Source organism: Vidua chalybeata, chromosome 8, assembly GCF_026979565.1.
Source record: "Vidua chalybeata isolate OUT-0048 chromosome 8, bVidCha1 merged haplotype, whole genome shotgun sequence".
Lineage (NCBI taxonomy): Eukaryota > Metazoa > Chordata > Aves > Passeriformes > Viduidae > Vidua > Vidua chalybeata.
This window is the reverse complement of record NC_071537.1, coordinates 17404551-17426648: the sequence shown is the minus strand read 5'-3', so window position 1 is coordinate 17426648 and position 22098 is coordinate 17404551. Positions and strand designations below refer to the sequence as shown.

At 46.3% G+C, this 22098-nt stretch overlaps 1 protein-coding gene across 3 annotated transcripts; it reads right to left on the bottom strand.

The window, feature by feature from the left end:
- Window positions 1–204: 204 nt before the first annotated feature.
- CXCL12 (C-X-C motif chemokine ligand 12) lies at window positions 205–18406 on the bottom strand. Of its 3 annotated transcripts, XR_008432116.1 has the most exons (6): window positions 18196–18406; window positions 13019–13136; window positions 9542–9628; window positions 6008–6105; window positions 3591–4175; window positions 205–3379 (listed from the first exon to the last, which is right to left on the bottom strand). XR_008432116.1 is itself a non-coding variant. In XM_053949512.1 (5 exons), the coding sequence occupies exons 1-5, from the start codon at window positions 18254–18256 to the stop codon at window positions 4144–4146; spliced, it is 396 nt and encodes a 131-aa protein (XP_053805487.1). In that variant the 5' UTR covers window positions 18257–18406; the 3' UTR covers window positions 205–4143. The 3 variants fall into 3 exon arrangements, 2 of the variants coding, with proteins under 2 accessions (XP_053805487.1, XP_053805488.1); XM_053949512.1 differs by having other exon boundaries at window positions 205–4175; XM_053949513.1 differs by lacking the exons at window positions 205–3379; window positions 3591–4175; window positions 6008–6105 and adding an exon at window positions 7262–7988 and having other exon boundaries at window positions 18196–18402.
- Window positions 18407–22098: the final 3692 nt, after the last annotated feature.

Below are 22098 nucleotides of genomic sequence, written 5' to 3'. Positions count from 1 at the left end.
AAATGGCACATTTCAATCTGCTAAGCTGCTGCTCCCTGCCAGACCCACCCTTTACCTCAGGTTCCCTGCAGAGAGTCTGGGCATTGGGGCTATATGGAGCCATCCTTGAAACTGGATACAAAATACATCTGAATGTTTTTTCTGAGTGAAGATTGTAGCTGTTAGTTTGTGAGGAGAAAAAAAAAAATAGAATCAAGCAAAAACTTTATTCAGACATATCTTTTTATTAAGAAAATTTTAAGTGCATACACATTTATGTGAGAAATTACAACAATATAAAAGTGTTTATTTTCAAAATTTTCTATGAAAGGAGTAATTTCAAAAGCATAATATAACTCCTCCATAAAAGCTGCCTTACAAGAACACAAATACAAATCCCTTTTCACATTATTTGGGAAGATACTTCTTTTTACTTAATAAAAATATAAAGTACAGTATTTACCACATTCTGACAACACAGAGTTCTCAAGGAATGAAAGATGGGAGGTTCATACAGCTCTTTTATAATGATACATGTTTTCTTCTCTGTGGCAACCAAAGTTTCATGTTTTCAGACAAGGATTATCTTGGTGGGATGTTGATTAAGAAAAAATAATCAAATTTTAGATGATGAGTTCCAAAAACCCTTGACTGCTATAAATCACATCACTCAAAACGAGTTGCCAGAGAAAAGGACCTTCTAGAGGCTAATAAAGGGAAATTGGCAACAAAAACTTCTCTAGGTACTGCATTTTCAACAAAATTTGTATATTTAACTTTGAAAAACACTTTCATTGCAAAATAAACAGTCACCTTTGCTCAATCACCTTAATCAAAAACACATCAAAGTCACCCTTCATTTCATTCTTCCTCAGGCAGAATTCAGATAAGATATTCATACATAAAAGTATAAAGCTAGTATAAATAAAAAACTGACACAGCAATAAATACCATCTACTCTTAAAACTGGGATTTGACAGCTGCACATTGAAAATACCCACGTGATGATTTCACATTCATGGAAGCTGCCTTTTCAGCATGGTTCAGTGTTATCTCTTTTCCCCCCTGTTCACATGTGGTCGCTACCTCACTCCCATCTCCTGACGCTTCCTTTCCCCAACTCTGTCTTTGGTCAACAGTTAAAGGCAGAAGGGAAAACCAGGGGCTCTCCCCAAGTGAGATGCTGCCAGGGCTGCTTCTCAGCCTGCTCTGGTAGTGACATGAATGGGACAAACATGTGGTACACTGGGGCAGCCCAGTGATTGATCCCTCTGCTGCAAAGAGTAAGGCTGCTCTCCACAGTGCATCATGCAAATAATGTCAGGCTAACAGCAAAGCTTCCCACTCAAGGTTGAATTTGGTCCAAAACAAGAGAAAGCTTTTAAAAGGTTCTCACTTAAGTCTCTGGCCAGGTCTGTGTCACCTCTGCATTCATGCTGTGCTCAACCTTGCCCAGGTGAGGGAGGGTCACACTGCTAGCCCCTGAGAGCAGCCCCATGCCCTGAGTGGTCTCAGATACCTGAGAAGTGAAGCATCACTGGCACAGAGGTGTCAGGGCCCAGTCTCTGTGTGGGCTGGGGCAGACAGCCCCCAAAGCACACACAAACACCCAGCTGTAAAAGGTCCCTTGCCTTCCATGGAGTGCATTTTCCTCCTGCTGCTCCTCATGCATTTTCCCCAGGAACAAATGCCCTTGCTTTAGCCCTGCAGCCCCTAGAGGAGAAGGCTGACAGGAGCCCCCCTTTCCTGCAGTACCTCCACTGCCTGGCAATACTGTCCAGAGCCAGGTGCCTGGGTTTGGCCGGGGTGCTTCAGCACTGCCCCCCTCAGTGCTCCTGTCAAAGCAGTAATGTGGGGTTGGCATGATCCCAGGGACCTGGCCCTACTGGTGCTGACCCCAGATGCACTCCCTGTTAATGAGGACTGCAGCAGAGCACTGGCAAGGCTGTGCAGTCACATCTACCTAGCCCACCTTCTCACCAGAATGCCAAAGTTTCCCTGGAAACAAAACGGTCGTGGCCCCTATCATCATGAGCAGGGCATGCTGCTGAATCAAAATCAGAGGATTATTTAATTCTCCATTTACTGCAATGGGACTCAATCAGATCTCAGGCTGTCCTTTGACAGAAGTTATGTGTGAAGGATGCACTTTCCTGGAAGTTTTTCTGCAGTCATTCTTGGCTTGGACACTCACATGTCCACCTCTGGCAAACCACTGGCAAATGCAGGTGCATGTGTGGGACAGGGAATGGAGCCTAGGATATCAAATACAGTCCAGGGAACATAGAAAAAACTCTGGTTTTCTCATAAAATGTCTTTCTTTCTTTCCCCTTCCAGGAGAGGATCTGATCCTACTAATATTAAATCAAAACTCCAATCTCATCACATACAGTGGTACCAGACCTTTCAAAACACAGACACAATATACTTAAAGCACCAGGCTGGTAACAAAAACAAAAGGAATGTCAAAATCACAAACACAAATATTTTAGGCACAGCAGTTTGTTTCTGCTTTAAAGCAAATGAGGTGAGGTGTTCCCAGCTGAAGGCCTCTCTGCAATAGCCCTGTTTTGCAGAAAGGAAAAGACAAGATTTTTACCTGAATCCACATGGAAATACTGGAGTTCCTGGATAGCCAAAGCGCCTCTTTGGCACTAAAGATGCCTACCACAAAAAGGAGTGTGAAACACTCCTCTCAGTGTTCCTGACACAGGCTGCAGGGAAGAGGGAAGATTTCTTTTGAATCAACCAGCTTAAAAAAGACAATCTTACAACATTTTTTTGTTTACAATACAAACACAGATACATACAAACACAAGCATTGTGCTGCACAAATGTGCTTCCCCCCAGATCTCAGTGCACAGCATGACATGATTATTGCAGTGCTGCAGATGTCTTTCCATACCATAGCAGATATTGTGTGTACAGGAAGGAATAAGGAGAAAGAAACTTCTGGCTTAGGGGATCGGTGCAAGGAGTGGTGCCTGTCCCAGGCTGTGCTTTGCAAAGGGAGTTCCAGAGGCTATCCTGTTCACCAGCAAACCCATGATAACTGGCGAACTGTGAGTGTTGGCCTTCATTTCCACCTCTCCTTCCACAAACTGCACAGACCCTCTCTTGCGCCAAGCCTCTCTTTTCTCCAAGATGTGGCCAGATATCCTCTTCTGGGTATCTCCAGAGCAATCAGGGATGTGATTACCCTCAGGCAGGTACGACCTCGTTGGTGAAGAGTGAATAAATCTCAGCCTACTTCAGTGCAAAGCCAGACAGGCAAGCTGAAGTCACCTCCTGTGGGTGGGTGGGAGATCCCTGGTGCATGGCAGCATATCTGACTCCTCCAGCAACTTGCAACACTTGTAACGTGTGGTTACAGCTCTAATAACCCATTCCTTTTTTTTTGCTAAATTTATCATCAGAAACACAGGAACATAGGAAATGTCAGATGACATCAGAACTGTGTTGTGGCTCCTAATACACACAACTACTACAAACCAAGTATTATCACCTTGCAATACCAGATGTGTATTGATCCAGCTGCTCACAGCTGTCAGCAAGGGTTCTGATCTTCAGAGAAGGGCTTTAGCCCTGTAGCCCTGTGTTTAATCACTCACCCAAAATATCTGTAAATGCCACTCGGGGTAATGTTGTCCACTGTCATCAGTCTGATGCTTTTGAGCCTTCCTATGTTCTTGGCCTCTTGACTTCTGGAGGCAAGGAGTTCCACCACTACTTACACAACATCATTGCACTGTACAGTTCATGTCCTTCTAGGTTTAAAACTCCAGGAGACTTGCATGAACCAAAAGAAGTTAAATAAAGCAGGACCTCTACACAAAAAAGGAAATAATATCTTTTATAATAAGAGGGTTAGTTTAATTTGGTATCTGCCCCCAGTGCTAGGTAATAAACCAACCTGTATAAATTCGTATTTTTTCTCAAATAGTTACATCTTACTATATAAAAATAGCACTATGAAAGCAAGCCAATTTGTGCAAGGGGAAAAAAGCCAAACAAAAAAAAACCCCACCAAAAACAACCAAGAAAAAACCTTTGGAAATGCGTGAAGCGTTGCTTTTGTGCTGCATGTTAGCAGTGAAATGTATTCATTCCCTAATACTGGTTATCTGCTCTCTGGGTCCTACAGTAAGAAATCCTGTAGACGGTTTACAATGCTTGCCTCTTACATCTTGAACCTCCTGTTGATGAAGAAGAAAGTGAAACACTATTAAGGTTTATTTCAGTTGCAAAACCTTTGCTATCAGGCCTAGTCAAACAGCAAATCTGTGTCTGGACTAACCCAAAGGCAGCCCCTCCAACCAGTAATTGCTGGGCATTTTGGGAGAAGTTCTCCACAAGGAGCTACTGGGACCCAACAGGGCAAACCCAGCAATGGGTGTTATTTTGGGCAGGTTGTGCTCATCGCAGTTAGTAAGGTGTTCAGAACTAATACAGTAGGAAGGCTGGCTAGAAAGCTTATTCTGGACTTGAAAGCCAGAGCAGAGGATTGTCGGTGGGCAAAGAAACTCGGCAAAAAATACAGCAGGGAAAGGAGAGATTAATCATTTGTGAGCAGCCCCAGTAGCAGAGCAAGTGGCACTGGGAATGCCTCCTCCATCTGCTCTTATCCCACCACTCTGATGGAGATCATGGACTGCAGCTCCAGAGAGTGCCAGGTCTCCGTGAGGATGGAGGAATGTAGAGGGCAGCCAATGCTCTGCTCTTGTTTGGCTTCCACCATGGGGTGGCTGGACAGTAGAGGCAGCCAGCGTTCTGCCAGCCAGGAGCCACCCCTGAGCCTCCCTGCCCTGGGACCTCAGCTGGTGTGAGCAGCTGGGGACCACATCAGAGCTTGTGGCGACCAGCTGCCCAGTGAAGGTGAGGTGACAGGCAGGCAGGCACTGCACAGTAAGCCTGTGAGGCCTGAAGGGCTGAGGTAGGGAGCTCAGGTGGGGTGCAGACAAATGGAGTCTCCCATGCTCAGTCTGAGCATGGTACCCAGGAGAGTGTGGGTTAGGCATCACAGCAGAGTGCAAGTGTCTCATGTGTATGGTTCACCCAGAACAAGGAGCCAGTTTGTGCTGGTGGCCTCCAGGTTTTGTCTGAAGTGACCCCTATTCCTGCTCCAGGCTGGTCTTAGTGACCTAGATGAGGTCACTAAGACTGAGTTACAAGTGTCAGAGGGTAAACAACAGGTATTCAAAAACTGATGTCTCAGCATATCTTGACAAACACCTCTTCCAATGCCTGCTGGACAACTAGGGCTCTGTGACCACAGCTAGAGACTGTGACTCCCAGTAGAGGCAGTCTCAGAAAACTCATCTAGGCACAAAGACAATGACTAAACCATGAGGAATTTTTTTCCTCTGAAAAGAGGTGCCTGCCTCTGCAGATAACTTTTCCAATACCCCACAGCAGTAACCCGATTTCTCTTGGTGCAGAAAGGCAGGACAAACCACCCTTGTGAGGAAGAAAAACCTGGGACATCCAGAGCATTGGCATATATAACACCATTCTCTGGGACTTGCCTAGCATCTCCCAAAGGAAAGGCATCAACCAGTCACCCATGCACCACATCATGTTGTCACCACGTGGTGCTGCATTTCTCATTAAAAAACACCAGTGGCAAATTCACAGCTGTTATAGTTTAACTCTGTCAGTTTGATATTGGAGCTAAAATAAATGGGGCTCCCAAACCTTTACCCTGTTTTTGACTTTGTCTCTGCTTCAGGTTTTTTTTTTTGGTCTCTTAGTGTGTCCATTTTCCCATTTGTAAAATGGAATTTTTTTCCATTTGTAAAATGGGAAAATCATCCCACATCTGTTGCAGCTAAGGTTTCCCCATGTTTTGAGAGTTTCATCTATATAATACTCTTTTGCTGGAAGTGGAGAGATGTTATCCTCAACAAATATGGGGGGAAATGGAGGCCTGGATAGGCTAATATATTTGCCCAAGGTCCCATAACATGGTCAGTGGAAGAGCAGGGACTTCAACCTGTGGTATCCCAGCTCAGAAACTAATGCTTCCTACCATTCTTTCTCCCTGGAGACTTTAGTGGTGTTGCACGGGAAGGGCAGAGTGGGCCCCGTTTCTTCTGTTGCTTTTTTTTATGAGTGCGATGACGTGGTCTAAATTAAAAGAAAAATACAAAAAAAGACTGCCATAAATTATCCATATACAAAGGCCTCGTTCACATTTATCTTATGGTCCCTTCACATCTTGCTGGCAGGGTGCAAATGTAACATCCCCTTTCCTATAACCTTTGTCTGAGAGAAATGCCAGACAAGTAAAAGTGTCCTGGGGGAAAAACATTTGCAAACTCTGAGGCCAGAACAACCCTTTTACCCAAAATGCCAAAGCCTCCTCAAATGCCTTCCAGAACTTCTCAGCCAGGAGCCTCACCATCCAAAAAGTTCCCCCTGAGGTACAGAGGAAGCAGAGGGGGAGCTGGATTTCTGGCTTCCCATCCAGCATTCCTGCTGACATCAGCAAGAACCAGTGGCTACTCTGAGGGGGTTTAAGGCATTTGGTGCCTTAAAACAAAGCTGTAAAAATAATCACCCACATTGTCCGCCTTCGTGTGGGGCCGTGACCCAGCACACGCTTGGTGGAATACTGGGAGGTTGTTCTGGCAACTTGAATTTCAACTGTTACTTACAAATTACGTTAGAAATTAGGAAGAGCTGCCACACTAGGCTTTGGAAGGCAGCAGCAGGGCTTGGCTGCCAACACAGCCAGCCCCTACACATTCAGAGTTTCTTTTCCTTTCTCCCAGCTGGCTTAACAGAAAGATTTTTCCCATGTGACTTTGTTATCTTCTCCAGATCCATCAAATCTCTCCTGTGTGTCTGCAGTAGCCACTGAGCTTAATGGACTCCGGCATCTTGAAGCGAGGGAAGCTCTGAAGTGGGACTATATTAACATGACAGTGGATGAATGTTGAATGATGTTGGCCACAGCAGCTGCACAATGATTTTTAAAGCCAGTTAAGGAATTTGGATTCCTGACAGCCTGAATGTTTTACTGATGTCTCATGTGTATATTACATGGAGATGTGATGAATATAAAGCAATAATAAATGCTAAGCAGAATTAGTGAGCAAAATAATTCCCTAGTAAAAACCATTTCTGGTTTCATATTTAACTGTATTGGACTACTATTTAAAGAACTTTTCCTTGCCTTTAGCTGCAGATTTTAACACTTAAGATATTTTCATATTGAAGTACTGGTATAGATTAAGATGTCTTCACAGTTTGGATTCTACTTAAGCAATTACAAGAGCCCTTTCTAAAAAACGTATTGATTTTATTCCAGAAAAATAAATTCCCATGTACAATTGGGTTTTCATAACATGAAACAATTAGCCATTTTATTGCTAGTGCATATAGGGTAATGTCACATTTCATACAGTTTCGGTACAAGTGAAAAAATATAATATATGGCTGATTGAAACTGATAGCTACATTAACATTTATAGATCTATATAGATTCATTTTACAAGCTGTTAGTAGTTTAGAGGGATATCGGTGTTTTAAACTACCAACATTCATATGGCTCCAATTCAAATATATGAATTGTTTGATGCGTTATAAATATATTCTAAAGTACATTTCATTGAAGAAGTCAAAGCTGTGCACTAAAATATATCAAAAACATGCCTGTGAAAATGCTACAGACAGAGCCCTGGCTGTCTGTGGAGCATGAAAATGCCACTGGTGCTAGCATTACTAGTTGGAAAATGAACACAATGCCATGATTACAGGATTAGGTGATGGAGATATATGCTTTCTGTCATCTTATTTCATAGAGCTGGGACCAAATTCTCTCTTGTTACTGAATGTAAACCGGGATGAATCCACCAAATTGGCGGAATTGCTTCTGTATCAGCATTTGGTAAACAAAACCCAGAATCTGGCTGGAGATCAGGCAGACTCACTGGTTTCAGTAGAGCTGGTCTCAGATCTTCACTAGTGGTAATGAGAGCAGAACATGTTCCAGCTGAGTTGCTCTCCTAAGTCAGATAGGCACATAATCATATTTGCCCAACATTGCAGATTTCTAAAATGCCTCCTACGTCTCAGGCTGGGGATGATAGCAAACAGAAACTTAAGCAGGTTTTCCCAGTTTGTAAAAACAAGTGGCTCAGGTCTCTAGGATATTCAGCACAGGCCACATCCTGCTCTTAGGCTCAGTCCTGCCTAAACCCAAAGCCATTCTGGCAGCATTAACCTGGATTACCACTGCAGAGAATTTGTCCAGAGGACAAAAGGGCTGAGTGCTGGCAGCAAAGAAGGCACTGAGCATCAGATGAGATGGGAGGAGCTGTCAGGGCTGGAATCACATTGACTTAGTTAGCTGGCTTCCTTCCTTCTTCCTCCTCACTTTTGGCCCCAGTGCAGTTCCCAAAAGGGACACTTGGAGGAATCTCTCTACTTCTGGTGGCATTTTCCCCCTTGCTTATTGTAAAAACACTGGGGGACAAAGAATTTTGTCTTTTTTTAACTCTGACCCTTGTTTGGCAGATGCATTTACAAAGGAAACAGTGGAGACCATTCAGGTGCCTGTGCCCTGCATCTATCTGCCCTGGGGCCATACCTTCCCCAGTAATACTTTGTTTTTGCAAATGATTGGATTCCAGCCCTGCCTTCACCCTACAGATGCAGGGGGAACAAGGTTCAGCAGGGTTACAGCGCAGTTACTGTGGGGTGGGAATGTGATGGCAAGGGTGGCAGGGATACTGAGTGCACAGGTAGGCTAGCTGGCCAAAATGTTGCTGCTGGATCAACCTCTGCCCAGGGCTCTGGGCAAGCAAGGGAATGCTTTGTACCATCATTTGGTATGTACCATCTTTCAGTGCTGGAAGGCTGGAGCCCTCCCCTGCAGTTCAGGGGGAACTGCTCGGTGCTGCTCTTCTCAGCATAACATTGAACAGAGATGGGCTGAGTCCACCTCAAAGTAGACATGATCAACCATTTTCAAGGGGAATAAAAATAGATTTAAAAAGTATGAATTTGCCAAGTGTGGCTGGTTTTCCCCTGGTATTGTGGGAAAGACTTATTCAAGGTAGCTCATCGTGCCTTAGCCAACATTAACAGCATTCCACACTGGGCAGCAGAGAAACAATTTTTAGCACCAAGAATCCCTAGGCCTCAGCTGCCTGTGCAAGCAGACACCCAGTGTAACATGGAGAAGGGGCTCCAAAGACACCGGAATGATATAGATTCTGAAGTAATTGTAGTTTGGCTGGGGAAGAAAGGGCATTAAAGGAAGAATTTTCCTTGGGAGAACAGCTTTTTTTTTTTTTTGAAGAGGATGAGTTCAGGACCCCAGAACATACTCATTAGCACAATTTTTGCCTCAAACCCTGGCAAAATTCTTAGTTTTACATCTAGGATATATTAGAAACTGTTGTTTTAATACAAATTACGTCAACTCCAAACCCTTCTTTGAAACAATATCTGATTCGAGAAGTTCTTTGTCCACATGGTAAAAGCCAGCCCTTAATGTTCTACCCTTTAATAATTCAGGATGTTAGCTGTTAAGTCCATTTGTCTCTTGCCTTACTTGTTTAAAGCTTTCTCCAGATATTCCTGGATCCACTTTAACTTGGGATCAATGCACACTTGCTTGCTGTTGCTCTTGAGCCTTGCACTGCCAAAGGAGAAAAGTCAGAGTGAGTCTGGCGCGCGGAAGTTCCTCAGCCCACACCCATCCCCCCCACTGTGCCTTATTTTCCTTGGGTGCCAGTGCTGCTTTTGGTTAACCCATGAAGAGGATGAGTTATTTCTCCCATCCTTGACCTCCCTCACCTATTATAAATATCCCTGGCTTGGAAACCATCTGTCTCCTTTGACAGGCTCTTGTGGTCTGTACTGGGAATCATGTGAGAGTGGAACAGACACAACATTTGAATCTAAGACTTCCAATTCATACCTGGACCATGAACGAGTTCACTGCCAACAACAGAAAAAAATCATTTGGAAATACTGACATGGTAAATTAATGTAATTTTTGCAAGTAATTGATTAAGAACAGCTTTTGAATTCAACCCAAAACTGAAGTTTCACATGTTTTGAGGACAGACACTTCATGGATGTTCTGAAAGAAAGGGTGTGGTCACTTGTCAGCTTTTTGTTTTATACAGGAGTGAATTAACAGGTTGCAGGGAGGACTGACAATTGAAAGTGCCATAGTGCCAGAGGCAAGTTTCCCCTCATGTTTTCACTCAGCATTGGAAACAAAGGCAGAAACCCCCTGAGGGGTTTCTCCTGGATGTCCAAGCTGCACTTCCCAGAGCAAAGTTTTTAGCTAATTTGAATTCTCTGTGAATTTGATACTTGGGCTCTCTTGAATCTTTCATTCAGAAAAAGGACAAATAGCTTTTCATCAACAGGTTTCACCCCCCAGGGATCTCAAGACTGAGATCCTGAAAGAGCTGTTATCTCCCACATTCCCTGCAGCACCCTGCCTCTTCTGCCCCAGCTGCTCCAAAATTTCCCTCTTAACAGCCTGCCTGCCTTGGGAAAGTGCAGAGAACAGCAATTTTATAGAAGTGCCCATACGAATAAGTTCAGTACTTGTTTAAACATTTGCTGGATGGAAGCCATAATGTTCCTCCCTTTATAAAATGAAATCTGCAGAATATAAAACGATGGTGTGAGAAATAAGAGGTCAAAAAGGCTCCTTGGTCTGAAGTTATGCAACAACACAGTTGTAACATAAACACATCAAGGATCCATCCTGCAACCCCTGCGCCAGTACAGAGATGAATGGGCCTAATTCATATTTCCCTTACAGCAGTGCCAAGCTGGAGCATTTCCAGTTAAGTGATACCAACAGCGTGTAAGAATGGATTTGCTGATGTTAGCAATGCCTGGGAATTCTTAAGCTGACCTCACAGGGTACAGGAGCAAAAGCACACGTAACCAGTCTCCAGCCACATTCAACACAGTTCCTCTCACCTAATACTGAGACACTGATTTCCTCACACATTCATTTCTGAGCCTGTCAGCCCCTGTTCCATGTGCAAGGAAGAGACATAGGAAATTGTATGGAGTGTTTAACCTGGACTGGTTTAGATGTCTACTTGCTAAAAATGCTCATTTCCCTGTACTGAAAAGCAAGGAATTTAGTGTGGACTTTGTAGAAGTAGACATTGACAGAGGAGTCCACTGGATTTGGAGAGATGATTTCCAATAGAATGAAAGACAAAAGCCTAAAAGCCTGCTCTTAGGCTTTTTGTTCAAGTACAAGTCCCCTTAACCAAAAAAGGAAAATATACTTGTGGAAAACAAACAAACAAGCAAACCCAAAACAAAAACATAAACCAAAACAAAAAAATCCCAAACAATAAACCCACAAAATACCTTCTAGCAACTGTATGTTTCACTTAGCTCTCTATTCCTGAAAATGGCAGCTTTTAATTTATTTATGCCTTCATTGTTTAATGCTTAAAATGAATCAAGATGAGAAATTAATGTGTTAGTTTTGATTGATTTCATCTCCTGTTTTGATAAACACCTAGTTTAAAGTTATATTTCAAGGGTATTTGGAGGGATGTATTAAGTACCTTACTTGTCAAAGTAACAAAAACAGGGTCAACAATAGATTCACATGTTCTGTGTGTACCCCACACAAACACATTTGGGTCAAGAATGGGCAAGACCGTGAGATGTTTCTGTTTCTGCATTTCATGCTCTTATTTATCTCTAATTATAATCCTATGTTAAGAGATAAATACATACTCGATCCTGTCGTAAATGCTGTCATTTTCTTGAAACTACTCCAGAAAATTGCAAATCATCTAAAAAGCCTTAGCACTGGGATTCTTATGACATCACTGACAGTCCCAGAGCACAAATCTATGCACTAGTGCATGCTTGCTGCCAAAATTGTTTGTAGGTAGAGATCGGAGTTAGTCACAGCTGGTTTTGGAATTTTTCTGAAAGGAAATTATTTCTCAGCTGAAGTTTACATTTTTTTCACTGTCCTCCACCAAATCCTAAGGCAGAAGCACACAATAAAATGTGTATGATATATACACAGAGTGGTTTAAGACAGAAAAAACCCATACTAATAAAAATCGGTTCATGAATGGATACATGCTCACATGCATTCCTGAGCAATCTTGTGAAACCACATCAGTTTTCTGAGTGCAAAAGTTTTGGATGACAAAAATTGATTTTTATAGCATTTGAGTTGCAAGAGGAAAGACTCAACATATGGGTCAAAGACAGAACCAGTAATGGGATCACTGCACAGAAACCAAACCCAGTCCCTGACACCCTCTTATAGAGGTTAACAGAAGTTGAGAGTAGTAAGGTTCCTTGTTTGTTTGTTTGTTTTTTTTTTTTCAGAAGGATTTCAGTTTTGAGAAGGGGTCACCCATGAAGAAGTGAACAAAAAAAGACCTTCCTAAAACATACACACACAAATCTACAAAGACAAACAAACAAGCAAAATCTCAATGTTTCCTGACAATTAGGGTTGCTTTTACAGCAAAAATAAAGAGGCTATTTTCCATTGAGAGCCCATTTTTCTGTTCTGCTGCAGTTTACTGGGTCAGTCCCTGCCTGGCAAGCGTCCCTAGATTAAGCCATCACATTTCTAGAGTCTGTACCTCCCGCAGAGGACACGTGAAACACAGGAATTCCTTTTGCTTGTTTAGCTCCACTCCATGGACAAGTGACCCATTGGAAGACTCAGACAGTTATGAAGTTTTTATCCCAAGGTGTGAAGCTCCACGTCCAAGGAATGGACAGCCTGTCTGACATTCCTGCTCACATACCCACGGGGGAACAGGACATGGGACCACACAGTAATAGGGAGATCACAGAGAACACAGCTGGGAAACAACAGCTGGGCTCCTTTACGTGGGGTAAAGCAGGATCCAGCTGTCTCTGACACAGGGGGTGAAGAGATGAATTGGGAGTCTTGGCATGAGGCAGACTGAAATTCAACCACCAGAGCAGGCACCGGCTCTGTGACCCTTCTTTTTGACACCCCAGATTTGCACCCAGTGGAAAAGAGCAAGAGACTTACACAATCTGAAGTGAGCAGTTGGGTGTGGAGAGGATTTTGAGGTGCTTAATATTGGCTCTTGCCACGTTGCTCTCGTAGAATCGACAGGGACATCGGTAAGTCAGGCTGACGGGTTTCTCTGCGGGACAAAGGGAGGGAAAGGACACGTTACCGCTTGCTCCCGGTCAGCAGCACAGATACACCGGTCAGGGCTCACAGCATCAGGGCTCACAGAAAAAAACGCCCTCCAAATACGCAGGTGGTAAAAAAAAAAAAAAAGCAGCAGAAAAGCTGTAGCTTTGGGAGAGCATTTGCCCTCAGCTCAGAGCACAATTTATTCAGCTCAATGCCCAGCCTTTCAACAAGGGTGCGTGGGATTTTGGAAGACAAAGAAGAGGGAGAGAAAATGGAGATAAGTAAAATCGAAGAGATTAGAATAAGGAGCCGCGCCATTGTACAGGGATGCTCCCCGTAATTAGACAAGATAAAGGCCAAAAGAGGAGGCACTTGTCCTCGGTGTTGTTCTACTCAAACGATTTTGACCCGAGGCCAAATTAGAAGGTAGCCAGAAGAAAGAGATGGATTCCAGGGAGTTCAGATCAAAACGGCTCGGCTCAGGTGCAGGCTTTTTACAGGGGACTTAGTGGCTACAGAAAAGCTCTAGTTTTGCAGGCGTTCCCAGGGCCCAGCTGACCTTTCCCCACCGCAGCCAGCCCTGACTCCCAACAGAGGTACCCGCACAAGAAGGTGCGGCTCAGAGATGCGAGATCCCAGCGGTTTCACATAAGACACTTGGAGTCTTTTGAATTTCTAGCCTGCGGCTAAGTAGGGCAATCGAGGAGACAGTTATCAGCCAGAGTGTCCTCAATACACTATTCAGGGGCCACCAGACTCGATGAGAGTTCTGTCACTGGCATCACTAGGGACAGAATTAAGTTTAACCCCTTAGGCTAAAAATCTGCCATGTAGATGCAGGCAGGACTGAGAAAAGCAGCCTGGCGCCCACCACAGCCTCTGCTGCCCGGTTTCTCTATGGGACAACTCAATTACTGGCAATCAAGTGCACCTAAGTAAAGTCTTCATCCTGTAAGATGTAAGTTTGAAAGCTCCATGCACAATAAAATACAAACACGGAAGCCTTGCCTGGATGTCTAAGAGATTCCTAAGATTTTAAAGAATTTCCCAATGGAGCAGTTTTCAGCCACTGCGAGGAATTAAATTCATACACCTAACCCTTAAAATCTGGCTCAAGCTGTAGATGGTCAGATCTATATCTGGCAGGGCTTGAGATCCCATATGGCAATCTGCCATCCTGTTTGTTTAGCCACAAGGGAATACTTACAGCATCCAAACCCAGTTCCCTTTCAAGGCAAATGGGGAGATAAAGAGCCGGGAAGGGCTTGGAATTCCTAAACAGCTGTCTAGGAAGGTGAGAAAAGAGACAGGTTTTCAAGTGCAGCTTATCTACATATATTGCACATTTATCGATGCCTGTCTCTAGCAAGCATAACCACAGACCACAGGGTGAAATTGGCCCGTCCTGAGGAGGGAACCCCCTGTTTTTTCCGGTGTCTCTACCAAGAGATGAGGCAGAATTAGATCCCACAGGAGAGGAATTAATCAGTAGGAATAGAGCTTCTCCTGATTCACACCAGAATTTGGACTATAAATTGAAAAAATTGAAGGATTTCTCTATCAGTTTTCTGCCACTCCAAACAGTGGTTCCATCTATGAATTAATAATCTGCAAGGGGAGGAGGAAGGAGGGCTACAGAGTGAGCCTCGAGAACATGGACTAGACTGGCTAGAGCTAATGTGGGAAGGAGTGAGGAAGGCACTAGGATTTCCCACTGCAAATCTGTGCCTGATAGCTACACATCTGTGAATTTGTATTGGAAAGGGAGGTTGAAACTGAATACAGTCACACAACTCTCAGCACAGCTGCAGTGATAGTGTCTCTGCAAGCTTGTCCCAACCAAGTTTAAGCCAGCTTTAACTTAAACAATGTGCAAGAGATGAACTGTTCAGATCCATGATTTGATAATGCAATCCTGTCCTCTCTCAGACTCGAGGTGGGATTTTCAATCTCATACCATTTGAAATCAGGAGCAGAGAAAGTTTAACCATGACTAAACACGTCTGTAAGTCCCAAGGTTGTTTCCTGCCCAAGAAAAGGCATCTAGCACAGCAAGGAAGAGAGGAAGCCCCAGTATGAGTATGCTGTTACCCCAACGTGCAGTGGAATGACAAACCCCCTCCCAGCACAAGAATCCCTTCGGTATTTTTTGTGTGCCTTTCTTGGTGGTCAGGAGCAGGCACTGAGCACCAGGGAGTGGCACTCACTGGGTCAGCTCTCTGTATCCCCAACAGGGAATCAGTGACTCCTGCCGCTGCTCCTTGTCTGGCTGTGCTATCAACAAGGCTCAAAGCCAGGGAAAACTTGTGCATGTGGCATCTTCAACACATGAACCCCTATCTTCCAAAAGTAGGAGAGGGAAGGGGCCGTTTGGAGGCTGTAATTTAGGAAGAGAACATTTCTGGTCTTACTCCGAGGCTGACAAACACATTCCTTATCTCTTTTCAAAATTTGAAACATATTGTTGTTGCATGTACATTAGAGCTGATTAAGCTATTAATTAATCTACCAATTTGTACTGTGAGTTCTCCGATATCTACCAAACATTGAGCACAAGCTGAAGCCATTCTCTCAGTACAGCAAATTAGTATAATCTGTTAATTGCCTTATTACATGAAAACATATAACTGATGGCACACGAAGCTTTTGAGACCTTTATCTGCCTGGCACATTTGGTTCAAATGGATGAACGTAGTCAAGTTACAGAACAGCCAGATACTAGTTTGACATCTTAACGTCATTCCTTCAACCTAATTTTACTTAGACAAAAAAAAAGAACATCTCCTTTGGCCTCGACTGGAAGTTTGTGTTTTGGAATTTTTAAAAGAATAAACAGTGTTATTGTTTTCCAACTCAAGCTGAGTTTTGTTGGCTCTGAACACCTACTTTTGCTGACAAATTCTCTCTAGAGACAAAGCACACACAAAATGCTCTCACAAAGTGGCCACTTGTCAGTGCTGGACAATACCTATTTCATCCCACAGGGATCTGCTTCTCTTTACCCACACTGAGACTGGACAGCAGGGGAAGAAGTCAGTTGCCAGTTCTGCTGCGAAGTTATCAGTAACATGCTGCGTGGACTAGGAAGCTCTGGATGCTTGAATAGAGAGGGAAGCTATATTCAGGAAAGCAGGCTGGCCATGAACAGACAAAACATTCGAGGAAATAATTTTACTTATGTTCAGCCTAGGGTGCATTTGTCATTATCAGGAGATGGTTGATAATTTTTAAAGTGTAGAACAGCTCCATTTCCCTGGAAAGCGAGGCTGGGATAGACAGACAGAGCTTTACCAGGTAACTAAGAAGAATTCAGAGCTCACCTGCTCCCTAGCACAAGGCACCCCTGCGAGCCCTCATCTGGATCAGGGCTGAGAGCACTTCATGACATGCAAAGTAGGCAAAACCCTCCACTCTTAACACCACGAGACGGTGGGGTCACTTTCCTTACGCTAGTTTCTCTCCAGCCCCTGTGGGCCATTTCCTTCCTCAGGTAGCCAGGTCCCCACACGCTTTTCCCGACACACGCTTATCCCTCCGCCAGCAAAGGAGAGCAGCCTCGCTGGGGGCGAACCGAGCTGCAGCTGGGCAGCTCTGCCGGCCTCCCAGCCCTGAGCAAAGGCTGCCAGCGGGAGGTAAGGGGCGGGGGAGAGCCCCGGTCCCCTCGTCCCTCCAGACCTGCACTCGCCTCCAGACACGACGGAAGCCCGCTCAGGTACCCAGGCATCAGCGGCCCCAGCCGCTCGGCAGCTGGTGACTTTGGCAGCCAGGGGCTGGAGCTGGCACTGCCACCCGTGGTCCCCCTGCTCTGCCTTCGCTACCCGCCGCTCTCGCTTCCCAGCCCGCAGCCCCAGGGTGGTGGATACGGCGGGGGCTGGAGCCCACCTGCCCGGGACGTTGGAGCCTCTCCAGGGCAGTGCCGGCTCCGTGTTCCAGCGGGACGGGGCTGTTGTGCGGAAAGGCATCGGGAAATTTTCGGAGAAAATTAACTCTCTCAGGCTAAACAAGGAGGGCACCGGAGGGCATCCCCTGCCTCCCTTGGTGGACAACACCCAAGTTTCGCTGGCCAGAATGGGAGAACAGAATGGGAGCGGATGTTTGAAAACCCAGACAGAGGACATTCGACAGGTGACAAGAGATGGCAAATCTCTGCCGGCCGCAGGAGGAGAGTCCGGAGGATGCCCGGCGGTTGCTGGCAGAACCCTCGCCCCGCCCGGAGCCCTGGGGCACAGGGCTCCCCGCGACGCGCGGGTGTCCGCTGTCTCCGGGGCTGTCCGAACAGCCACAGAGCACAACTGGCAAAGTAAGCCGCACAGCTGTAGCTGCCACCGGGCTCCGGGCGCGACCCACGGGACGGCGGGGACCGGCGTGGGGCGGGCGGGCAGTGAGACGGCGCTGCGGTGCGGATGTGACTGCGCTCCCAACGCCGCCAGCCCGCGGTGCCCCAGACCTCCCGTCACGGCAGCTCCCTGCACCCCCGAAACCTCCCGTGCACCGCGCCGGGGTGCGGTAAATTCCTGCCGAGTGACCGCTTTGGCTCAGCTCTGCCCTGATTGAGGAAAGATAGATCACGATAGGGGACAGAAGAGGAACCGAACAACCGCCTGTTTCTAATTTCTTGTAACTTTTAGGGTAGGTTTTTTGGGGTTTTTTTGTCGTGGTTTTTTTGTTTTTTTTTTTTTTTTTTTTTTTTTTTTAGAGGGAAAGTCGATATATATATTTAGCAGCCAAACCACCTCCCTGCAGACCGAGCGCTGTTGAAAGTCTTCCCCCAGACGACTTCAATCTGGGGCGAGTTTGGCAGAAGATCGCTTTGGCCAGCTTTTTGAAAAAAGCCAGGGAGGGATGGAGGAGAGAGAGGAATGGGAGCCTGCCTGCTTCCAGCTTTGCACAGCCATCGCTCTTCTGGCTCACCAGACACATCTGAACCGCGGCCGGAGCCGAGCCGGGAAAGCGGTGTAGCTGCGAGGAGAGGGGGGAAGAGCAGGGATTTCAGCGGGACCATCGCTCCCGGCCGGGCTCCCGGCAGGAGCGGTGCGAGCGGCGCGGCCCCGCAGCTCACTTACCCTCCGAGAGCGAGATGACGGCCAGGGCGAAGGCGAGCAGCGCCAGGGCGCGAAGGTCCATGCTGGGGCGGCTGGAGGACGCGGGCAGGCGCTGCTCTGCTCGTCCCGGCGGCCGCGGCGCTCTGCTGGCGGCCCCTCCGCCCCTCCCGCTATAGAGGGGCCGGGGGCGGGGGGAGGAGAGCCAGGGGGAGTAGCTAGACTGTGATTTATTGCCCGTGGCATGTTATTACATCCTTCCTCCGCTAAAAAATGGTTGGAAAGAAACCAAAAGAGCGAGGGCTTCTCGCTTCGCTCCGTCAGCCTCCCCCCAGGCACAGCGTCTGTCCCCCCAGCTCCGCGCTCCGAGCCCCCCGCGGGACCGGCGGCTCGGGGCTGCGGCGGTGACTGGTGTCACCGCCACCCCATCCAGCCCCAGCCGGGGGAAGAAAGTTGTTTCCTCACCAAACTGTGCCACCCCGGCACGGCGGCTCCTGATCCAGACAGCAGGGTCCGGGATAGCGGTATGGGACACATCCCTTAAGTGCTCACACCGGGGAGAGAAGAAAACTTCCCCTTCACTCTCGTGGGCATGAATCTAGATTTACACTGGCGCCCTGGGCATCGCGTACAGCGCCTTGTACAAAGAATCTTCGCAGAAGTTTATGTGGGCATTTGAGGAGAGAAAAGGCAGAGGGGGAGAGAGAGAGGAGTGAGAGGCTTTCATTTTCTGCCTCTTCGTGTTTGGCCCTAAACACCACCTCTTCCCTGTATTAAATCGACCCAGTAGTACATTTGCTGCCAACATTCCACTTCCTTTGTATTGCAGATGCCACTGGACTCCCTGGCACCTCGGCTGAAAGCCCTGGTAGCCCTGCAGAGCTCAGACGCCCAGGGGTGTCACTTGCCCTCAGCTATTACAGTATTGTCAAGTGTAAATGACTTAAGCATGTCCCCGCTTTCTGCAGCCCAAGCCCACAGGGGTGCAGATTAAAAACTTAAAATAAACATCGAAGCTTTGATTGAATTTGGACTCCTCTGTCTGCATTTATTACAGACATCTTCGGCTGGGCCAGCGCGGGGTCAGGTGGGTACAGCTAATCCTTGTGTGGAGATGTTTAAAGGACAAGGTCATGATGCCACCAAAAGCGCCTGCATGGTTGTTTTGTACGCCGGGTAACTTCTAATTCTCTCAGCCACAGACCACCAGGTTGGACACAGGGGTCCAAACGTTGCATCTTGCTAACCTGTGACAGTTTCACTGAGAAAAGATTGTTTCTAAAGGCCAGGAGAAATGCTTGCAGTGATGCTTGGTGATGAACAGGATCCCTACCTGACAAAGACTCACATCCAACTCCCTACATCTAGTTATTTGTATTTCTTAGCGCCTTCTTACCAAAGAGGACTGAATTTGTTTAGGCTGATTTTGCTCCCAGATCCCCTCCTTTCTTTTAGGTGAGGAAGCACAGTAGTGCACGAACTTGATGCATTGAAAGGACCAATAATTGTAACCAGTGCTGTGAGCCTGGCTACGGCTGCCGTGACAGTTGTGACACTCTGCAGGGATGGGAGAAGTTCATCGTAATTGCAAACACCTCTAGGAGTGCTGCTGTCCCGCCAAGTGCTCCCACTGGCACACGAGGACATCCACACTGCACTTAGCAGAGACACTGTTATGTCCACACCACACTTAGAGTCACAATTACTTGGAGTAATAACACTTAAAGCAACAGCTTGTCTTTGCTGTTGCTATTGCCGCGGAGAGAAACATCTCAAGGATCAAAGAGACTGCATAAATGTGGAATGAAATCAGAGCCAAATCTTTGCAGCAGTCCCCCCTCGGCATCCCGAGACATGCAGGTGTGTTGTAAATGATGGTGAAAACTAGTTGGGTTCTAGGAAATGTCTGGACAGACCTTCGGAGCTGAGTCGAAGAGTCGCAGCACGGAGATGAAAGGGCTCCCTCTACACCTCGGGATAGCTGAGTGAACTAGCAACAAGGCAGGAGGATGCCTCGGTCCCCCTGCGCCTCGTCTGTCCTCCCCCTCCGCCACAGGCGCCTCTGCATGGGAGATCAAGCCTCCCGAGGAGAGGGGACAGGAGGACCGGGACAGCGCACCCGGCACCATCCCTCCATGACCTCCCCGACTCCCCCCAGCCAGCCCGGGAGGGGGATCCCGGCGGGGCAGGGAAGGGGTTCGGCTACTTGGTAAAGTGCCCGGGAGCTTGGCGGAGAGGCGACCCGCCGTGCTGACCCGCCAGTCCGACGGCTGCCGGGCGACCCGCGGGGCTCCGCGCCGTGTGCCCCTGGCGTGCCCAGCCCGGTGCGCTCCCCACCGCGCAGAGAGCGGGCACCGAGGCGGGCTGCGGGGTTGTTTTGGCAGGGCGATTTCCCCGAGCAGCACAGGACGTGCCCCGGCGGGATCCCCAGGCGGAGGGGAGGTGTTGGGTCGGAGCGCAGCCGAGCCCGCAGAGCGGGGCGCGGGGACAGCGAGGGACGGAGCCCGCACCGCCCCACAGCCCTGCAGCGGGGCTGCCTCCGGCTTCACGCTGTCACCCTGCTCCTGGGTGGAGAAGGGGTCTCCAGGCAACAATCGAGCTCTTCTGAATGAACTCCGAGCGATTTTCATGAACGACGATTTTTGGTTTTTCCTCCCATCAAGCACAAACTGCTGCCTATGATACAACAACTATGAGCTTAAGATTTAAACAGCATAAAGTAACAAAACAAAACATCAAAACCCCTTCTCAATGTGAGTCTCGTGGTTTACCTCCCCGTCCCAAATAGAACTAGGAACTCAGAGAGATCTGAACGAATTGAACATTTAAAAGGAAAGTCAAATAACTTGCCAAGTGTTAAATTCCTTGAAAAGTTCGTTTCAACTTAATGTTAACTCCCACAGAATTGACCAGTGTTTATCTGAATGCTCAAAAAATCCAGCCTACACCCCTTGATGATCTGGGTGGCTGAATATCTCCCTCTCCCCCTTCTCCCCCCAAACAGCTGCAGCCAGAACTCCTTAATAGCCAGTAAATTCAATCTTTTATCTGAATGCTAACAAAGAAAGGATGAATTCAGAAACCTTAAATAGACCTACTGTTGACTTCAACACAGCTTGAGACAGCCTTTTTTAATAATAAAATATTCCAAATTTTTAGTGTGTTTGTATCAAATTACATTTCCTCTTAAATGAGGAGATGGCAACATTTCTGTTACTTAGAATTTTAGACTGGCAAAACACAGCAGTGAAATCATTATTATCTGAAGCTGTTTTAAACTCCCATAGATTATGTCTAAAACAAGCCATTTCTGGCCAGCACAACTAAGAAAATTTTGTGTGAGTCAAGAATTAAATTGAATGTCCTCAGGTTGGAAAATAGTAACCTTGTTTTCACCTTGTTCTCACTAATGATGTTTCACTGAGATCTTCCATAAAGTTTCCTGGACTTATTATCTGTAACTAAATGCACCACTTTTTTGGATGGCCAAAGTGCTCCCACAGAATCTATATTTAAGTGGAATTAAGGTAAACAGTACATCTCAACAATTTCAAGTAAAATACATTACAGTACGTTACCTTGGGTTCTAGAGTTAAGGAAAATTACATTTAGAAATCTGTATTTATTAGGCTGTTGGATTGCACAATAAAGATACAAAATCAACCTTATCTCTCTGTTTGGGCATCTACTAGCTCACACAATAATGACTACAGCAGTTTAGTATCATCTCTAGATGCAGATTTTTTTTCAAGATTATGTTTTTTAAAGCATGTTTATACAGCTTATTTCCTTATTGTATGATACTGTGACAGGAAGGAAATAAAAGATGCTAAAATGTTAAAATTTATATTAGCTACTGAATTCTATCCTTAGAATAGAGTGCAGAGTTAAGAGTACTTGGAGATTTTAAGTGCTTCCATATTTCTA